The sequence below is a fragment of the Hippoglossus stenolepis genome, chromosome 18 (genome assembly GCF_022539355.2).
Source record: "Hippoglossus stenolepis isolate QCI-W04-F060 chromosome 18, HSTE1.2, whole genome shotgun sequence".
Classification (NCBI taxonomy): domain Eukaryota; kingdom Metazoa; phylum Chordata; class Actinopteri; order Pleuronectiformes; family Pleuronectidae; genus Hippoglossus; species Hippoglossus stenolepis.
The window spans coordinates 9299374-9318156 of NC_061500.1; the positions used below are offsets into that span (position 1 = coordinate 9299374).

An 18783-nucleotide genomic window follows, 5' to 3' on the forward strand; every position below is an offset into this window, starting at 1 on the left:
AATGAAACTCTAGAAAGCCACAGTGGTTCTGTAATAACTATCTGTGTGCCACATAAATTCCAGAGTGGGCTGACGAGGTTCTGTCGAGGCCTGAGCCCGGGGGGGAGGTTTCTGCTGGAAGAGCCGTGCACTGTTTGACAATCAGGCCTGTTTATCTGACAGGTCCATCCTCGGCATAAACATAGTTATAGTTACAGCGTTTATCTTCATATTGTTGCACTCATTTTAAGAAGTGCGGAGGAGTTTAATGTTGGTCTTTGGTGGATTCGAACCCAGGGCCGTCTGAAGTGTCTCAATTATACTAACATGCCTCTTGTCAAACAGGATTAGAAGTAGTCAGCTTGTCTTCTACCAGTGTGGCCTGTGCTGTGAAAATAACTGTCTGCTGCAGACTGAGCCGTGTTATTCACCTCTAACTGCTTCCTGTTATGTAATCGCGATCTCAGTGTCAGGTCCAAGGTCAGTTACAGTGTTTATTTGCTGGCGGGATCGGTTACAACATTTTGAAAGTTATGTGCCGAGAAGTGAAGTGACTTTGTGTCAGGACATAATTACTCCAAAGGGTACGAAAAGGCCAGCATAGCTGCTCCGACTATTTTTATGCCTTGCCACTGTGATAATAATGGTACCTGGCACGTGTCGTACACGTGCACGTAGCTGTCGGCACACATCCTGTCATCATATCTCAAAAACAATACGTGACTGAAGGAGCTCCACACTCGTCACCTGATTAGATATTGGATTACATTCAAGTATTAAAATGTATAAAAATAGAAGAAAAATCGAAATCTTTCCAGAGGTGAAGTTGAAAATGAATATATTGAATATTTTCAACAGCTTAATGCAGTTTCACTTCAATTCTTAAGGGTCAAGAGGACATGTATCCTACTTTCATATAGATTTTTGGTATTATATCAAAAATGGTATTGGTATTATTAGATTTGGTATTTGCCGTGTCATGTTTTCATGGTATAAAGAGGATTAAAACAAAATGAGACAGGTGACCCGACAGGAACTTTGCATCTATTCAAATCTGGAGTGCATGTGAAGTGGTAGGTCTGACGAGTCATTTTTTTGTGGGTCATGGTTGCGGTTTAGCTCTGGACCATAAAAGTGTGTCCACCAGCCGCCCTGTGCTGACTCATCAGCGGTCAGGAGCTGCAGAGCGACGCTCCCTTTATTCGATTTTCAGAGTGAACGGCTTAGATTTCCTGTTATTGTGCCAGGGATCATTTTTCCATTTGTCTATTAATACCAGAATCCTATTGTCACATCAGGCCAACACAATGCAGGCTGTAGTAGTATAGCTAAGGGTTCATACATCCATTTATTTACATACTTTTTTACTAAATATTGCAGATGTCAGTTTTATCCATCTACTGTATCTGTATCAACCAACTGTATTTACCAAGGGAAGAGTTAGTCAGCAGAAGGTACGTATATGTATGGAAACATCTGCCAACAGTTTAACCATTACTTCAGCTCGGCCATTAGATGAATTAGTAGAAAATTGAGCCGACCACAGGCCTATTTTCAGGTTCATTAGACATCGACAATGTTAAATAGACTTTTCTGTAAAGAATAACCATCTGTTGGTATCACATTAGATCTCGTATTGTTTTGCTTTGATGGATACGATAACTGGAATAATGATGTAATGACTCGACATATGCGTCCCATATGTAACTGATCCTCAGATTATGTACATAATTTAAGGCCGGTTCCTCACGACGAGACGACCGCAGCCTGTTTTCCTTGTTCCTTTTAAGGAGTATCTGGCCGTTGTAAAAGCACTAAATAAAAATGTGAGTGGGTGGACAGTATATGCTGTGCCATAAATATTCATTGTGCAATATTCAGTTGGGTGTCTGAATACTAACAAAAAATTCCCAAAATGCACAAAAGACGCCCATTACAACAGTAACTATATTTGGGGGAGAAGGATGTACGCACATCGATACCTGTGACCTGCACCCATTGGATGATACTAACTGTCAGTCACACAGTATCCATGACCCAAATGCATACCAAGCTTTAACATCTATTTTACTCTAAATGGGACGATAGTTTACTAAATGAACATCATGCTGTGTTGAAGAAGACTCGAAACTAATGATTGAGACCATGAACTCCTTAGGTAAATGTTTACTAATGTTATACATTTCTCATTGACTTCTATACAAAGACTTCTTATAGCAACAGGTGGAGTCGTCCTCTGCTGGTCATTCGAGAGAATGCAGGCTTCAGGCACAAGTCCATTTTGTACATATGGTGAAATTCCCTCCGTGAATATTTTAGTGCAGTGACGTTGAATTGGAGAGCGTAACTGTGAGCTCTGAAATGGTTTTGTGTTCGAAAGGTTAGCATGAACCCTTTCATCAAAAAAACTAGCATGTTGTACGAATGTATATACAAGTTGTGTTTTGTTATGTTAATTCTGTGTTGTTGACTCAACTTTTAACAAAGCAACTAACCGTCAGAAGTGAGACCACCCAGTATTGTATAGACGTGTAATGGAGGAAGGACTTAGTTCTGTACATTTTGTGTGCGGATGCCTGTTCCTCCAGACTCTTTCCATCCTTGTTGTCTGTGGTTAGTCCAGCTCCTTTTTCAGGAATTTCTTGACAGGCCTCCACATGGAAAGACTTCCACTGGCAACTTCTATTGATTTGAGTGGACGCGCTATTATAGCACTACTTATGATTACTTATATGGTTATAAAATCTGTAAAAAAACCTTCACCCCATCATGCATGCCTGTGTTCATCATTGTCTGGTTCCCGTGGGTCAGGACGAGGGCAGCACAGTGAAATTGTTCCCGTCTTTTTCCATTGACCCCTCACTTCCCCTACTTGCCCTTCGTATCCTTTTGTTTGCTGTTTTAGTGGCCTGCGATACTTGGAGGGAATATTTGCACAAGCTAATTTTAGCTCTTTGTTTGCATTAGAGCTCTGTCCCTCCAGATGTATCCTTTTAATGCAACTACCTTTATTTTTTTCATATGATGAAGCTACTTCAAGATAATCTTTTAAATTTGTTGCGAAGATAACCATCAGTCGTATTTAATGACCTATAGATATAGATAGATATAGATAGATATTGGAACTTTCATACTTAAAATGTCAGAATATGCCCCTTTTTATGGTTTAATATTTAAAGGATCACCTAGATAACATATAACGCATTAAAAAGACATATTGCAGTGATTAGCATTGTAGCGTAACAAAGTTTTCATATCGTAAAGGCTCAGATCCAGAAAAAATCTAATCAGGTGGAGAGAGACTCTGGCTGAAATCGGCGAGGCAGCAAGCGTGTGGTCTGCAACCGCGGAGCTGCCAAAGTGTTTGTTTCTGTCTCTTCTATTAAATCTCCCGAACATTTTAACATGGAAAGCGAGATTTAGTAGAGACCGTTTTGAATCTTTTCAGTTTTTTATCATCTTCACGGACAATAATCTAATAAACTGTGATTTTACGCAGGCTCCTAAAGACGTGTTCAGGTTACATGTGTGTTTTAGTAGAAAAATGTCATCTGCAGTATGTGTTTGATCCCCGGCTGAGCTCTCTGGTGTCTGTCTCGAGCTGTATCGCGGCATCTGCTTTCAATCTCCCCAATGCAATATGGCAGAGTTATAAAGAATAACTTGATTTTGATTTAGATCGCTCACTCTATTATTTTTTGATGGAATCCTCTTTGTCTCCGCTTGCTGCTTAGAAGAGAATGAGCCCATGTGGTATAAATTCAAAGACGTGCAAAAAAGCCCTGCAGACTTTGTGGTTTGCAGCTTGAACTACAACCCACAATTACTGCAGTGGGACAGCGATAACAGTGATAGTGACTCGCTCTTGATAACAGACATCTCCTGATATAAAGCACTGTCAAGCGTTTGCACAGCTCTCAAGTTGCAAGTCCATTTATACGTTTACCACAGTCGCTGAAAGTGAAACTCATTTCCCCACACCAAGTATCCATTAGTGTTCAAGTGCCTTCTTGAGTTATGTTGTTGTACCTTTGAATGAACCCACGTTTTTTAACGTCTTAGCTGCTGTAAAGCGCAGAAACCGTATATTCTTAAGATTTAACCTGTGATAAAGTATTTCCATACCCATATGCAGCCAGAACACGTTGCCATCCAGAAAGTAGGTGAAACTTAACAATGATCTTGGGCATTTTGGTTGGTAGAAAGCCAAAAGAGTTGGAGTGAGTTGGAATTGAGTTACAAACTCAATCTGGTGCATGAATTAGGCTCCATCATGTCTAAATACCTGTTCAAAGCAAAGCTACGGGAATTTTACTGAGCAACAGCGCCCTCTGCAGCCACACATGGTCTCTAATTCTGTTTGGCTCAGTGTCCAAGCGTGAAAAACAAAGTCCATCAATGTGTTGAGCTCTCACATGTGTAGTCTCACTCACTGAACTGAAACTTAACTGTACACTGGATATTACCATGATCCTATACTTCCTGAATCAGAAGAGCTGCTGCTGCAACAAATACACCAAACTTTCTGTAGAATTCTTGATATTTTAATTTTTGGCTCTGAATATTTGAGATAAACGCAGGTATTTAATTACTTCTAATTCTTTTTAAGTGATCTAAAGTTTGGTTTGATTCTGGCAGTTCCACACTTCTCTCAGGAGATCGTACATGAACATGTGTTCAGGGTGAGGATTGGAAATGAAAGCGGCACCATTCTCTCTATTCCAAATCCAACTGAAGTTGAAGTTGCTATTTTAAGGTAAAAAACGTTGCTCTGCCATGATCTGCTTGAGCAGCGCTTGTCAGCCGGGCTTGTTTCTGACCTGACTAAAGCGCATTCACTATTCATCGAGGGCTTGGTGCCGCTTTGTGCTGTTTTGTTTGTGTTGTCATGGCGATTTGACTGAGAGCACCCGTGTAGGTCCGCCTGGCATCTCGTGTTTTCCAGCCGCCTGATTGATGTAGCAAGAGACGGGGGTCAAACCATGACAACCACCACCGTACCGCTGCTCGAGTGCGCTTAATTGGGATGTTTGGCTTGGAGGAAAAGGGTACTTTGCCATTTTGTACCCCTCCCCGACTGCTGTCTTCTCCATTAACATGCACTCTTCTCCCTGTTGAAACAGTTTGTGCCAAGTGTAGCAGGTGTGTAACCATACAGCGCTTAGTGGAGGGTTACTTATTTTAATTAGACAGTCGGAGTGAGTCAATCCGCTGCAGCCTGGAGGACATAACGTTGGTACCAAGCCTTTTCCATATAAGGTCCTCTGTCTTACGTCTTCCCTACACAGACATGACATGCGTCTCACAGGCCTTCAGCTCCCACCACAAGACTCTTCCTGTAACATGACTTCTGAAACGTAAAAATGACCACAACCCTTTTCCTTCCACCATAATTTCGACATTAAAGACAGGAAATTACAAACCTACCAGGAGGGAACACGATTAGTATCCTAATAATAACGTATGCGTGATCTTAAACATACTACCTTTCCCCAAGTGTATCTGTTTTTTAAAGCATGTACTGTAAATGTTTTGCCCATACTGAGTGTTGTGTGAAATTTTAAATGTTTGGCGTTGTCACTGTGGTGTAAATCAGTGGTTTGAATGGTATTTGGAGTTTTGGCAGCAGCTTTACTCCACTGAGCAGAGACTTTATTTGCACCATATCAACTTTTTAACAAAGCTGTTTTCTCTTTCAACACAATCTCTGACTCCTGTTCCCATCAAGAACAAATCAAAGTTTTAAAGTAAAACATTTAAAACAGTTTTGAGAATGAACCAGATTTTTTTTAAATTTGCTTTAATGACTTTATTTGATTGTATCTAAATAAACGATTGATTAAACACACAGGGAAGAAAAGGACTGTTCATTTTCAAAGCTTCTGTTGAACTTTGTATGGTTTTATAGTCTGTACACCCTCTTTTTACATATAACATATACATATACATACAGTGTACATATACTATTTCTTATTTCTGTACAGGAATTACAAGACACCCCTTATTTAAAAAAATGACATCTTCTTTCTGTATTAGATATACAGAACATGTGGAAAAAAGAGAAACATTTAAATCTAAAATGAAGTATTGAATATCAGAACTATTGCATATCAAGTTGACTCAATAAAGATAATTTTCTCTTCCCCCAGGTTTTCTCCAGATAAATGTGCTCATCTTTTTACAGTCGGACAAAGATGAGAGTTCTTCCATAAAAAACATTTGCTGCAGAGATAAATCATGGAGCCTTTTAGTGAGGAATAATCATACCCTCCAGTGTAGGACACTAAGTATTGTGCATTATGTTGCTTTCAAGGTATATTTTAGAGGCACTTACATGAGCAGCGCGGACCCACCAGTAACTGCACAGCAGTAAAATCAGCCGTGTGGAGAGGACCACAGCAGCGTAGCAGCCGCACCATTGTGAGGCTGGAATCCCATTCATGTAAACGCAGTTGGAAAGACATTCGAAAAACGTCTTTCTCATCTGCCAAACAAACACAAAGACTCCCGGCACCTTTTTTTTACTCTTTACACTAAGTTGTAAAACTCCCTCCTCCTTTTTTTTATTTAACCTAGAAAAGTTTGAAATAGGAACTTGTTCTTTGATCGAGTGCACACATTACATACTACAAAGCGGTCGGGAGTATTCGTTAAAATCACATTGCAAAAACATCCTGCTCTCTTGCTGGAGCTGGAGTAGCACAGCCAAGGTTCCTGTTCATTACTTATCTGCTCTCTGCCATGAGTGCGTCAGACCTTGATTTATATTTATAGATGGTGGATTCCAGGGATTCCTACTGTAACATCTATTTATTTTTTTCTCCTCGTGAGTGAGGCAGCGTGTGAGTCGGGGGTTATAAAGTGCTCTCTGTCTGCTGCAGACGAGAGCGTCAAACATTAAAACACATCTTTCTGGGAATGTTACAAGAGTCCGCTTCTCTCTTCACCTCTAGAAATAGGACATGTTTGAGGAATTGCCATAGAGCTATGTACAGTCCTCTCTCACATCCCTACAAGGAGAGAGCTTGTCCTTTCCATTCTCTCTCTTTCTCTCCGACACACACACACACACACACACACACACACACACATTAACACACACACAGACGTCCAGAGAGAGGGAGACATTGAGGGATGGAGAGACATGTCCCAGGGACATGTTCATTCAACAATCCCCCCCCTACTTCCCCCTGCTGTTGACCTCTGGAGCTGTAGTGTCGACAATATCGGCAAAAATTTGTCTTTCATATACAGATCAGCATCTGCATTTATGTTTAACATGTGCCCATATATTTTTCGTTTGTAGATAATGTTTGGATGAAAACTGCATTTTCTTTTTTTTTCTTATTTCATGTTCTATAAATTTGATTATAATTGTGTTTTATTTTTAAACTCAGAAGGCGCCTACCTCTGCCAAGGCCAATGTCCTATCTCACCAAGTTTCAATCACTTCTGTGGTTTTTTGCATAATCCTGCTTAGTAACTAACAAACACAGATGAAAACATAACCTCCGTGGTGGAGGTAAATATCAGGCCTCGATTAAATTTCTTTGTCGAAAGGGTTTAACAACACCATTGACATTATTTTATTCAACGTATATATATTGGCAGACTCTGTAGTATCAAAAACGTCTAACTTGCAAATATCCGTATTATTGTCTGCACACCGGTTGGGCTCTGTAGAGTAAGACGGGGCCAGTGGATACCAGTGATCTGTGCTCACTCTCTCTTTATTGGCCTCCACACTGAACACTAATGATTTGTTTTACTGACAGTGACTGAGTCAGGTCAGACGCAGTAAACGCTGACAGGTGCGAGTCTGTGTCAGACGTCCAGAGGGCAAGTGAGTCAGCTGAAGCTTTACGTGCCCGTACGGCGAGCGCCCCCTGCTCTTTGTGAGTCACACTGAGCATGCTGCTGCACTGCAGGTCTCCTCGATGCCGGCATGCATACATCCGTCGCAGCTACACATTCTACATTCTTCTGATCCTCTCGATAAGGAGGCAGGGAAAGAAGCCCAGCTCCGGAGAAATGTGTGGGTCACTGCCGCCACCGCTTTGTCACTTCCTCATTCTTTCTCGTCCTCCCTCCCACTCCTTTCCCTAGTTTGTCAGTATGAGGGTCAACACAATGGGACATTGTTTATGTCTCAGCTTAAAACCGGGAAAAGGTTCTTTGCGGTTATCGAACCTGAGCACATTCTTTATGAGTGGGTAATGGGAATATCTTGTTCTGCGTTTATCTGTCTAATCAGGGCGGGTTTATGTAAATAACAAAGCTGATTGGAAAGCGACGAGGCTTTTCTTTGGCATGCAGAGATTTGATTTTGATTTATAGACAGCAGAGGTGAAGGTGTTATTTGACATTTACTCTGAGTCCCAATTTTATGTTCCACACATCGATGGAGTCAACTGACAAAATCACTTTCCTTCCCGACTAAGAGAACACAGAGTGCATGCAAACACAAGTGGGCAGTGAGTGAGTGATAAGGTGTGCAGAGCCTTGTGCAATCACTGGTCGATCACCGCTCCTCCTGGTAGAGACTCATCCCGTCGTCATGGTTTTATTATGTTGATTCCTGTTTGTTAAATGCGTGTCTCAGCATGAAAGCAACAGAAGAGCTGACTAACCTTCACCCTGCTTCTCACTGATAGACAGATGGTTGAAGAGCTTGAAGCTATTAAGCCTGAGTCAACGTTACCAAGTATTAAATTAATCTCTCTCTGAGAACTTTTACAAGCTTTTACCCACTTTTTGTTGCTTTGGAAAATATACAAACCCCTGTATTTGTTAAAATAGGTTTCATTCACTATATATAAAAAAATGCACAACGAAAAATATGGGTCAGACCACACATCCTGTTCACCAGCACCTGTAAGCACCACAGTAACAGACAAATCCTTAAATAGACGCATGTAGCAAAACCTATGGATGTGGCCCATGAAAATCTCAGGGTACAACTGTAGATTTAAATTTCCCAAATGCAGTTGTGCTCAGCTGAAAGAGACGCAAAACAACTGCAGCTGAAGCCGTCGTCATTGGCAGTCATCCACCTTTATGTGTGTAAATTAGAAATCTGCATTTGTAATTTTTTGTATTGCAAAGTACAGAGTTTATCATTTTTTTATATTTACTTACCAGCATCAATACTATATTTGTAATTGAAACACACATCACACACTTGTGACTATAATTTAAACATTGGGAAATCATGTGGTCTGGATTTGTGGTCAGTGGTTATTTGGTTGCTGAGTCATCCCAGTGGGAATGCTTTGGATTTTTTTTATGGGCAGATCTTTTTTTTTTTAGGTGCATGTAGAATCCTGTCCCGTGTTGTCAGGAGAATAAGAAGTTTATCTTATCTGACTAAAGTTTCATAAGACGGGAAACTGGAAGGAGAGACACGTTGCTTGGTGATTCCAAACAACAAAATCAACACTAAAGTACTTACACAGAATTTTATCTTTATTCTTCTTTCTGAGAATGCGTGATGTAAAACCCTAAAGTTTCAAATGTACACACAGAAAAAAAAATAGTAACGGGTGTTAATGAACATTTCACTTCTGACAGAATGAATCTTTCTCTTCAATAAGAGGCAGAGTTGGTGTAACTCTTCTGCAATATGTGCATTATTGAGCGTCTTTTCTTGTTTGCATGTTTATATTGCAGCTCACTGATGGAGGCAAGGCGATCCGAGCCAAGATGAGCGTCGGAGACATCATTCTCTCCATCAACGGCATTGCCACAAACGGCATGAATCACCTCGAGGCCCAGAACAAGATCAAGGCCTGCACAGGCAATCTCAGCCTCTCTCTACAGAGGTAACACATGCACACACGAGCGCACCTTCTGATATATAATCTATGAACTTTATAGTTCATCAATGAAATGCATACTTTGTCCATTTGCCTGCACCACCTGTGTGTATCCCAGCCTACGAGTGGAACTTTTGCAATGTGCTTTTAAAGCATCTTTCACATTCTGACAAACATGTTTATGCAGCAACAGGAAGCTTGATTGCTATATTTGGTTTATTCGACCTGCATTCAATTTGCCTTTTCATCATTTGAAACAGAGGAGCTCCCGTTGTGCTAATTTGAAACAGCTCTGCCTCTGCAGGTCCTGCAGCCACTTTGCAAGCATTAGACCAGATTAAGCTTAGTGTTGGTTTATGCAGCGAATCAGTTCATCTGCATCGTAATTAGAGTTGACAACCGTGGTATTGGATTCATAGCGGGCCTGAAAAGTTAATTTAAAGAGAAATCTGCACTTTAGCATCAAGATTTAGACTTAATTCAACACATTTAATGCAGATTAGTTGACTTGACATAAACTGAGGGCCCAGGGTCGGAAATCCTGTGCTAAAGTATTAACTAAAATACCTCATTAGAAAGGTACCAGTACTGTTTTACATAGTAATGCTGCACAGCCCACACAGAAGAAATTTAGAACCACCTGAATTCTGTGTTATTACTGTGATGCTCTTAGCAATCTACACATGTTCCTCCTGGCTGTGTGGTGTATGGCACGGTGTCTGCAGAAGTCATCAGATCAGGCTTCGGCCTTGGTTTTTTTATCTGATCATGCTGAGTTCATCAGCTGCTCCTCTGCTCTTGTCATTAGCAAGGAGAATACCTAGTATTCTGGGGCCCTTGAGTGTATTAAGGCCATTGGAGAGCTTCAAAATGAAAGCTCTTAATCCCCCTTTTCCCCTTAATATATGCTTTAAAGAAAGGAGAGCCGGGATCCAGCAGAGGCTGTCATTATATTTGTCCAGAGAGAGGAGGTTTCAGTAAGCAGATGCACCAAACAACTTTTCTAGTTCAAGAAGTTTCATTTATACTGACACTCTGCCAAACTATGCTGGAATATTAGGGCAATTTAAAGGGAAAAAGTCATAAATTTACTGGAATAAAGTCATAATATTATGACAAGGAAGATAATTTAAAGCTAAGTGTCATGTTAGAGGGGAAATATCAGAAGATCAGCTTGTCGCCTGCGTTCAGATGTGGAGCATCTTGTTAAATTAAACTTTCGTGTGTGTTTCGCACAGAAACATTTAATCTTTTGACACATCAGCACCACATTATCCTAAGTATCAGGACTTTGAAAAGATTGAGAAAGAAACTGTGTCTTTTCTGAAGAAAGATCCACACAGACTTCGAGGAAATTGCCTCTTTTGCGTAAGAGGAAATGTTTGGTAGCGGTCAACTACAATCTGCATAACGATGAGATTGGAAATCAAGACTTTAGAACCAGAGGGAGAAGAACTCCTGCGAGCACGGGATCTACTCGCTGTTTATTAACTAAAAAAGTTGCTTTTTTTCCCTTTATCCTCATAATATAAGAATGTATTTTATGACATTATGGCTTTTTCTTGTTGAATTATGACTTTATTCTAAAAATATGACAACAATATCCTCAACAAATTTGTTTCTTCAATATGTCTCCATCAAACTGAACACAAGCTAACAAGTGGCTCAAATGATTTCACAGGCAATGCAAACAGTTTAAGATCAGTTTACCAGCTCTGCAGTTGTTGCGCGGATCGTCCGTTTTATTTCATTTTAAAGACCATGAATCCCCAAAACTAAAGTTACAAAGAACGATCCCTTCACATGAATCGGAGCCGAGCACTTTACCAAACACAGACCAGCTTCTTGCAGCCAAGTGTGAAGAAGAGCAGCTTTAGTGTCACAAACAAGCGGCGAAGCACGCACACTTTCCGAGCTGTAAAACATGTTGACAGAAAAACTCGGGGCCTGGTTTGCGTGTCCTGTCATTCTGTCGCCACATCAAAGCAAGAGAGCGCCTCTGTGCTTTTAATCGTGGGAATATCGGCCTAAAATAGCCCCGTGTCCAACAGCTGTATGTAATCTACTGAGATTAATGGATGCACCAGGGAACATCAAACAATCTGGTCTCATCGTACATGTAAACTACAGCAGAAATTGCCCCCTGAACAACTAGAATGATAAATGGTTGTAGTTTGCTTCACGTCTACTGTTATTCTTCAAAGCCGGCTTTGTGGTGGGGTGTTAGAAAGCGTATTTACCTTGTTACTGTGCTTAAGAAAAATGTTCATGTATCTGTACTTTACTCAAGTAGATTCAGTTTCGGTACTTCTCGCTTTTACTCCACTGCATATGTCAGCATATTCGACTTCACTACATTTGTACAATGTGTTGCATTACATGTACACATTAGTTTTTATACCTTTAAAAGTAATCAATAACGAGAGGGGAATTGATCCACCGATCCAATCAGAGCAGGCAGGTAACATTAGACCCCGCCTCCTGCAGCAGCAGCATCACTGGTGATGAAGAAACACATGAAATGGATTCAGCCATTAATTAATCTGGCAATGTGCGTGTTTTCAGTATCTGCAACATTCTTTAGTAATACAACAGAGACTGTGTTATTCTTGTTTTAGACATAATATACAGCGACAGTTAATGATGTAGTTGACCATAGGGAAAAGGCTACACTCTGCAAGTACTTTTATACTGTAAGTGTATTTAAAGCAATTATTACTTTCTTCAACTCAAAGAGAAAAGTTGATGTGGTACTTTTACTTGAGTTCACGTTTCTCTGTTTATTTGTACTCGAAGTGAAGTAAAACGTTTGAGTACTTTCTCCACCACTGGGAGTCTGTCCATTGTTTATTCAAACTGGAATCACACAGTAACACGCCATGTAAACACTGCAGTCCATCTACAGTTCAGTTGCACAAGTGGGAATAAAATGGAAATGGTTATAAAGTTAGTCACATGCCGTCACACGCAATTTCTTCGAGTTAAGAAATATGAGATAAACATCCAATGAAAACCATTTAGGTTTTATACCGTGCATCATTTCAGTGCATCGTCCTGCCAACACACGACTATTGGTGCCAATATGTTTAGGTTATGTCCCTGTTGCTAGGAGAGGGGGAGCATGTTTTCATGAGCGAGGTAATGAGCTCCCTCCTCGGCCTGTTGTTCCATTAAACAGTAAATCAAAACAAATCGGACTGGATGCGTCCAAATGAGCAAAGAGTTGTTATGTGTTTTTGTGACTGGGAGAAAAAAAAAAGTTTTTCTTTCCAAGACTGCGGTTTTAGGACAAGATGTCAAAACAGAGTTTGTTTGCCTGTTGAGGGAAATATCACTGCCAGAGTAAAACATGTTTACTATTCGTGTTAGTGTAGTTGTTTGTGCCGAGGATCCAGGCTTTTATTTTGACAAGGCAAAGCTATCAACTCTTGAGTTTGTATCGTCAGCAGTTATCAGTGGATTTTATGGGTCTGCACTTTCTGTGCTGCCATCATGTGTAGTTGCAGAGCAACTAACAGTCACCAGGGAGCTGTGGGAAGTAGCCTGAGGAAAGTATGATAATTGATGTTTATTTATTGTCATTGAAATATGCAGCACAGCCCAATGAAACACTGCTCCCCAGAGGCTGTGGCTGGCTGCACCTGGTTCCAAAACCTCAAACATATTACAGATCAACACAGCAAGCATTTCCACTATTTTCCACTTGTGTATATGTTTTTGTTGTGCTTTTCTTTGTGTGTGTGTGTGTGTGTGTGTGTGTGTGTGTGTGTGTGTGTGTGTGTGTGTGTGTGTGTGTGTGTGTGTGTGTGTGTGTGTGTGTGTGTGCGCGCCTGGAACATGTGCAGTTTTAGAAGGAACAGGAAAGCAAGAAGTTACACACCTGTACATCCACATATTACACATTTTATGCATCTGCACCGGCAACAGCCATTGGCCAGAGGCGTTGTGTTTCCAGGTTGTCCGTCCGTCCCATTCTTGTGAACACAATATCTAAAAAACGCCTGGAGGGAATTTCTCAAATTCTGGTACAAACGTTCACTTGGACTCATGAGTGAACCGATTAGAATTTGTTGGTCAAAGGTCAAAAGTCACTGTGACCTCAGAAACACATTACTGCCACTTACTGTAGCTAAATACAGATCAGCTGGAGAGCAGTGGGTTAAATCTGCATGGGCCAAATCATACATGGCCAACCCATCAAATCTTATGCTATGATTATACCAGGGTGAAGCAGAGGACGGGCCGATGTAGTGTTGAGCCCCCTGACTGACTCTTGGCTGCCTCAGCCAGTTGCGGTGCGGTGGTCGGAAGAGACATAAGAAGGCATGAGGGACCAGTTCATACAAAAAATAAATAAATAAGAAATATAATTGCAGTTTATTCTGTCGTAGATGCACTGTCCAGAAATCTGACCTCAAGAAGAAATCCCTCATTCGGCTACTTACTTTATTCATTAAGCTTGTCTTGATAAAATGTCCATATCTTGGTGCAATTAAATGCAAATCTGCATATCTTTTGTCTGGTCCTGCACATTGTATTCTATAATTTACTTGAGCAGGGGGTAGTCACCCACGTGTTGAGCAGTGCTGTACAGAGAAGTGTGTGTCAAGGCGCATGGAGATGAAGGGTATGAACGTACACCTTCACTTCAATGTAAGTGGCTGGTGATGTGGGAAAGTGCACGGGGGTTCTCACTCGACACAGATGCACCACACATGCAGACATGAGGATTAACCATGATAGTGAAGTGTTCGTGCAGCTGACAGCAGCAACTGTCCCGTTACGCGTTTCTCGGCTTTAACTCACGTTAGCGCTCACATTTCTGTCGCTCTGACTCTTCCCACTAAAATGTGTAAAAGGAATCCCTCCTCCGAGATGCTCGTTCCTGGTTAATGGGAGCGAGCCGTGTGATGAGGAGGGTTGTGGACGGATCAGAGAGGCCAGACTCAAGCTGTGAGTTTTGCCACTGAACGGAAAAGCCTGGCTGCATAGAAAAACAGGAACACAGAGAAAAAACAAGATTATTTTCCCGCACCCGCTCGTACCACCTCCCTCCGCTGGCGTTTTTGTTTTGCTTTCCTTTGCTTTTTCCCCCTCTTTGTTTTCTTACTTCTTCATGGTTTTTCTTCAGGTTTTCATGCATGTGGTCGAGCTGAAAAAACATCGCTCGCCAGGTCTCACGCAGAGTTTTAACATTCATCACACAAGTTAAATATAGGAGGGCAGATGTTTTGGCGTAGCTTGACTTGAGCCTGACATCAATAGGTTGTATGAAATATATTCTATACCGTGCCCTATACTCCCTCATATATCATGTCATATTATATCTGTACCCAGTTATGATTCCCAGTCCTGCTTTGAGATCAGAGTAAACAAAACTGAACCGCGAATAGAGGAAAAGTCAGATACTTTGAGTTTCACTTATTCAAATAATGTGCCCTCTCTGTTAATGTAAGGTGGTAAGGGTTGTGTGTGTGTGTGTGTGTGTGTGTGTGTGTGTGTGTGTGTGTGTGTGGTGAGAAAGCTGTGTATATTAGCTGCTCCATCACTCAGTCAAATGCCAGATTGTTTCTGTTGGCCCTCAAAGAGACACAGGGCAGGATGGAAATGCTTCATTCCGCTGTGCCCTCACACTTATTTCTCTGGTTAACCTCCTCATTCTCATGTTCTGGACCTGTGTGTGTGTGTGTGAGATATAGAGAGAGAGAGAGAACTTTTTTTTCTTTTCCAATTAAACTGAACTGTTTTCGTAGCTTATATATATTAAAGAGGTTTTATTTTGTTATAAAGTCTAAATTTAGCCCAAAGTGATTTGTAGATATCAGCAGCGGTGATCTAATGAAACAAGGCACCCTGATCAGATTAGGAGGAACCAACTGAAGCACGTCTGAGGCTGAGCGAAGCCATGACCCAGGTCGTTAACAGGAGCGATATTTAATAATACACAAACAACCCAAACTGTGGTGATATGACCCATGAAAATCAGTCTGATACATTACAGGGGTCAACATTGCCTCTGATTAAGATCTTTTGTATTTATGGGCAAGTTTAGTAAAGACAAAACCATAAAATGTCACATTTCCACAGCTTTACAGAGTTTAACACAGTTACATTTATACTTATTTACCTCATGTTCTTTAGGAGAAATGATGACATCTCTGAAAAGACGACCCGCTGCAACCTTCTTAGCCACAACCGCTCTTATGTTCTTTACGTTATGCCCACATAACTTTTCCTTAACGACATCACACGTTATATTCACAAGTGTGTCTATGTGGTATCATTGCTTTTCTCATGGAGCAGCTTGAAATATAACAAACTATAAATGATTTCACAGTTGTTTTAGTTTGAGTATTTAAACAGGGAGTGTTTCGCAGCATTAAAAATCTTAAATTGAGGTCCCACACCACCAAGAAGACAACGGGCATTTGAGCCGTAGTCTGACCCACACGTGTGCCCACACACTCACACTGGGTTTGTCTCTTGGTAACGGCAGAACAAAGTAGATCCAGCCAGGCCGGCAGCAGGACGGCAGAGAGGGGCCGGGCAGAGCAGATGTTTGCGGGACCACCTCAGCCGGTGTTTTTTCAGTTTGCACTTGGGAAAAAGACAGATAGCGAATCCACCCAGCTGTCCCACTCTGATACACACGGCTTCATCGTGGGCTGGGTCCTGCCTCTCTGATCTTTAGACCTTTTTCCTGCTGTCCTTGGCACAACATGGATTTTTGTTCCATAAGCAAATCCACTAATAATGTACATTGGAAAACAAGCATACTTTATATTAACAGCTAAGTGGAAATTGTACATTCCAGTCTGGGCACAGATGACATCAACATCTGGCCGGAGGGTGGGGCTCTGTCGTAACCCAGTGCCAGGCTCGGCTGGTGCGTGTCTGCTCAGTCAGGGAGGAAATGCGTGAGAGTTTGTTGACCGTTCTCCTAATATGGCAGAGGAAAGAAAAGCGGAAATACCGTAGCTCATGGTGCGGAACCAGCCTTGCTGACTCACTGTCTGTTTTTGTGTTTTGTTTTTTTATGAGGAATACGGGACGTGGTGTCTGCATGTCAGGACCAAATATAGGACACATTGTTGTAAAAAGGCCTCTGTCTGAGTTTCAATGCCTCACTAGCAGAGACGTTTTGAGACAGGGACTAACAAGTGTCTCGTTGGACATGGAAGACGTGGTGTATTGCACATATGACACACATTAATACACAACACATGCTGAAAGAATAGATTTTTTAAGGGTGGAGGTTTAATAGAAAAGAAAAAGAGAATATCGAGAGTGAAAACAAAAAGGAGATGATAGTTTATTGGATATTCGGTGGTCTCTGTCAGAAACATCTCAGGAGAGGAGACAAACAGACCACCCTCTTCTCCCATCGGTGATAAAACTGTGGGAGCTCCCTCCACAGCAAATGTAAATCAGATGGACGCCACACTTCAACACCAGTGTGCATGTAGACACACCCTGAAGTACACTGGGTTCACACATAATAGTGGTTTTGCATGTTATAGCACCTCTGCTCCAAATTACAGATAATTATCATCATCCATTTTCCGGAGCACATATTTCCTACTTTCCATCTGGCCATTTGTTTCCTTTCATTTCATTATACGATAAAAAGTTCATTTCCAGAGATTGAACCTTGTTTAAGAGAGACATAACATTACTGGCAACATTTAGTAGTAGTATTATTTTTCACTATTTTAAAATCAAAGTTATTGTTATTGTAACTCACTTTTTGGAGCCTTTGAAAGACCAAAACACATTTCAAAGCTCAGGACTAATGTTTTCTCCAATTTTAGATTCTTTCCACACTTGCATAAACTTGAGGTTGACATGAAACTGCAAACTTTCAAAACAAAAGCTAAAAATTAAATTACAATATTTAGTTCAACCTCTTTTTGACCCTATTTGAGTCCATGTACTAACCCAAATCTGCAGTTTGATCCTAAGAGCTGTTCAGTCATGTGTTTTGCAGAAATGAAACATTATTGATTTATTGTTTTTGTGCACAGTGATTTTATAATCGTCCTTTTGTCTTCACAGAGCCTCCAGTGTCCCTAAAAATGGAGCGCCTAAGGTACAGTCAAACATTCACTTCAAACTTTTATATTTATTCAAATGTATCTGAATTCTGTTATTATATTCCATATTACTTTGCCCCTCTGAGATTATGTCAGGGCACAAATTGGTTGAAACACATTGCATAGCACCTCTTGTATGGCACAGGCATGACTTTCATTCATACAGCCGTGTGTGGACACTGTTGATTTCCATGCTGTGCAGTGCACCTTGGGAATGCGTGTTTTTACATGCATGAGTTCATTGTGGATTTGCCGTGTGTGCATGTTGTGTGTCTTCACCTTCTATCCAGGATGAACCTCAGGAAATCATTAAGCCTGTCCCGATCACTCACCCTGCCCCGAGCTCCACGTACACCAAGCCAACGATTCAGCCCAACCCCGCCTACAACAAGACGGCTCGGCCATTCGGGGGGGGCACCTCTTCCCCGGCCGCCTCCAAAGTAGCCTCCATTCCATCCGAATCGTCCGCTTTCACGCCTGCCGCCCCTTCCCAGCCACCGCAGCCTCCGTTTCCACTCAAGTCCAGCCACCTTGCTCCGAACTCAGCTCCAGGGGTTCGCGTCACCCTCACCTCCCCAACTGCCTCTTCCTCCTCCTCGTCTAACTCCTCATCCCCTGCCAGAGTGACAGCCCCCTCCTCCAATCCCACTGTCCCGCAGCCCTCCGTCTATAACACGCCTATCAGCCTCTACTCTAACGCCAATGCCTGCGAGGTGGCTATGGGCCAGAGACGAGGTCTTTTGGAGAGCCAGGGTCTGTCAGAGCACTTCAACGGGTAGGTACCATCCATCAGATGCAGTTATATGTTTTTCCTATATTTTCTCCCCCTCTTTATGTGGAGGGTAAACTGAAGCCTTAAACAAACAAAACGTTTAGACCACTTCACCTAAATTCTA

At 41.5% G+C, this 18783-nt stretch overlaps 1 protein-coding gene across 9 annotated transcripts in view; it reads left to right on the forward strand.

Moving 5' to 3' along the window:
* The window catches only part of pdlim5b (PDZ and LIM domain 5b), a 36705-nt gene that overhangs the window by 5548 nt on the left and 12374 nt on the right, over positions 1-18783 (forward strand). For 3 of the 9 annotated variants that reach the window (XM_035183951.2, XM_035183952.2, XM_035183953.2), the window contains exons 3-5: positions 9649-9800; positions 17850-17883; positions 18178-18662. In XM_035183951.2, coding sequence (XP_035039842.2) covers positions 9649-9800; positions 17850-17883; positions 18178-18662 — 671 coding nt within the window. The remainder of the gene's footprint in view (positions 1-9648; positions 9801-17849; positions 17884-18177; positions 18663-18783) is intronic. The other 6 variants (XM_035183954.2, XM_035183955.2, XM_035183956.2 and 3 more) reach the window with 2 other exon arrangements.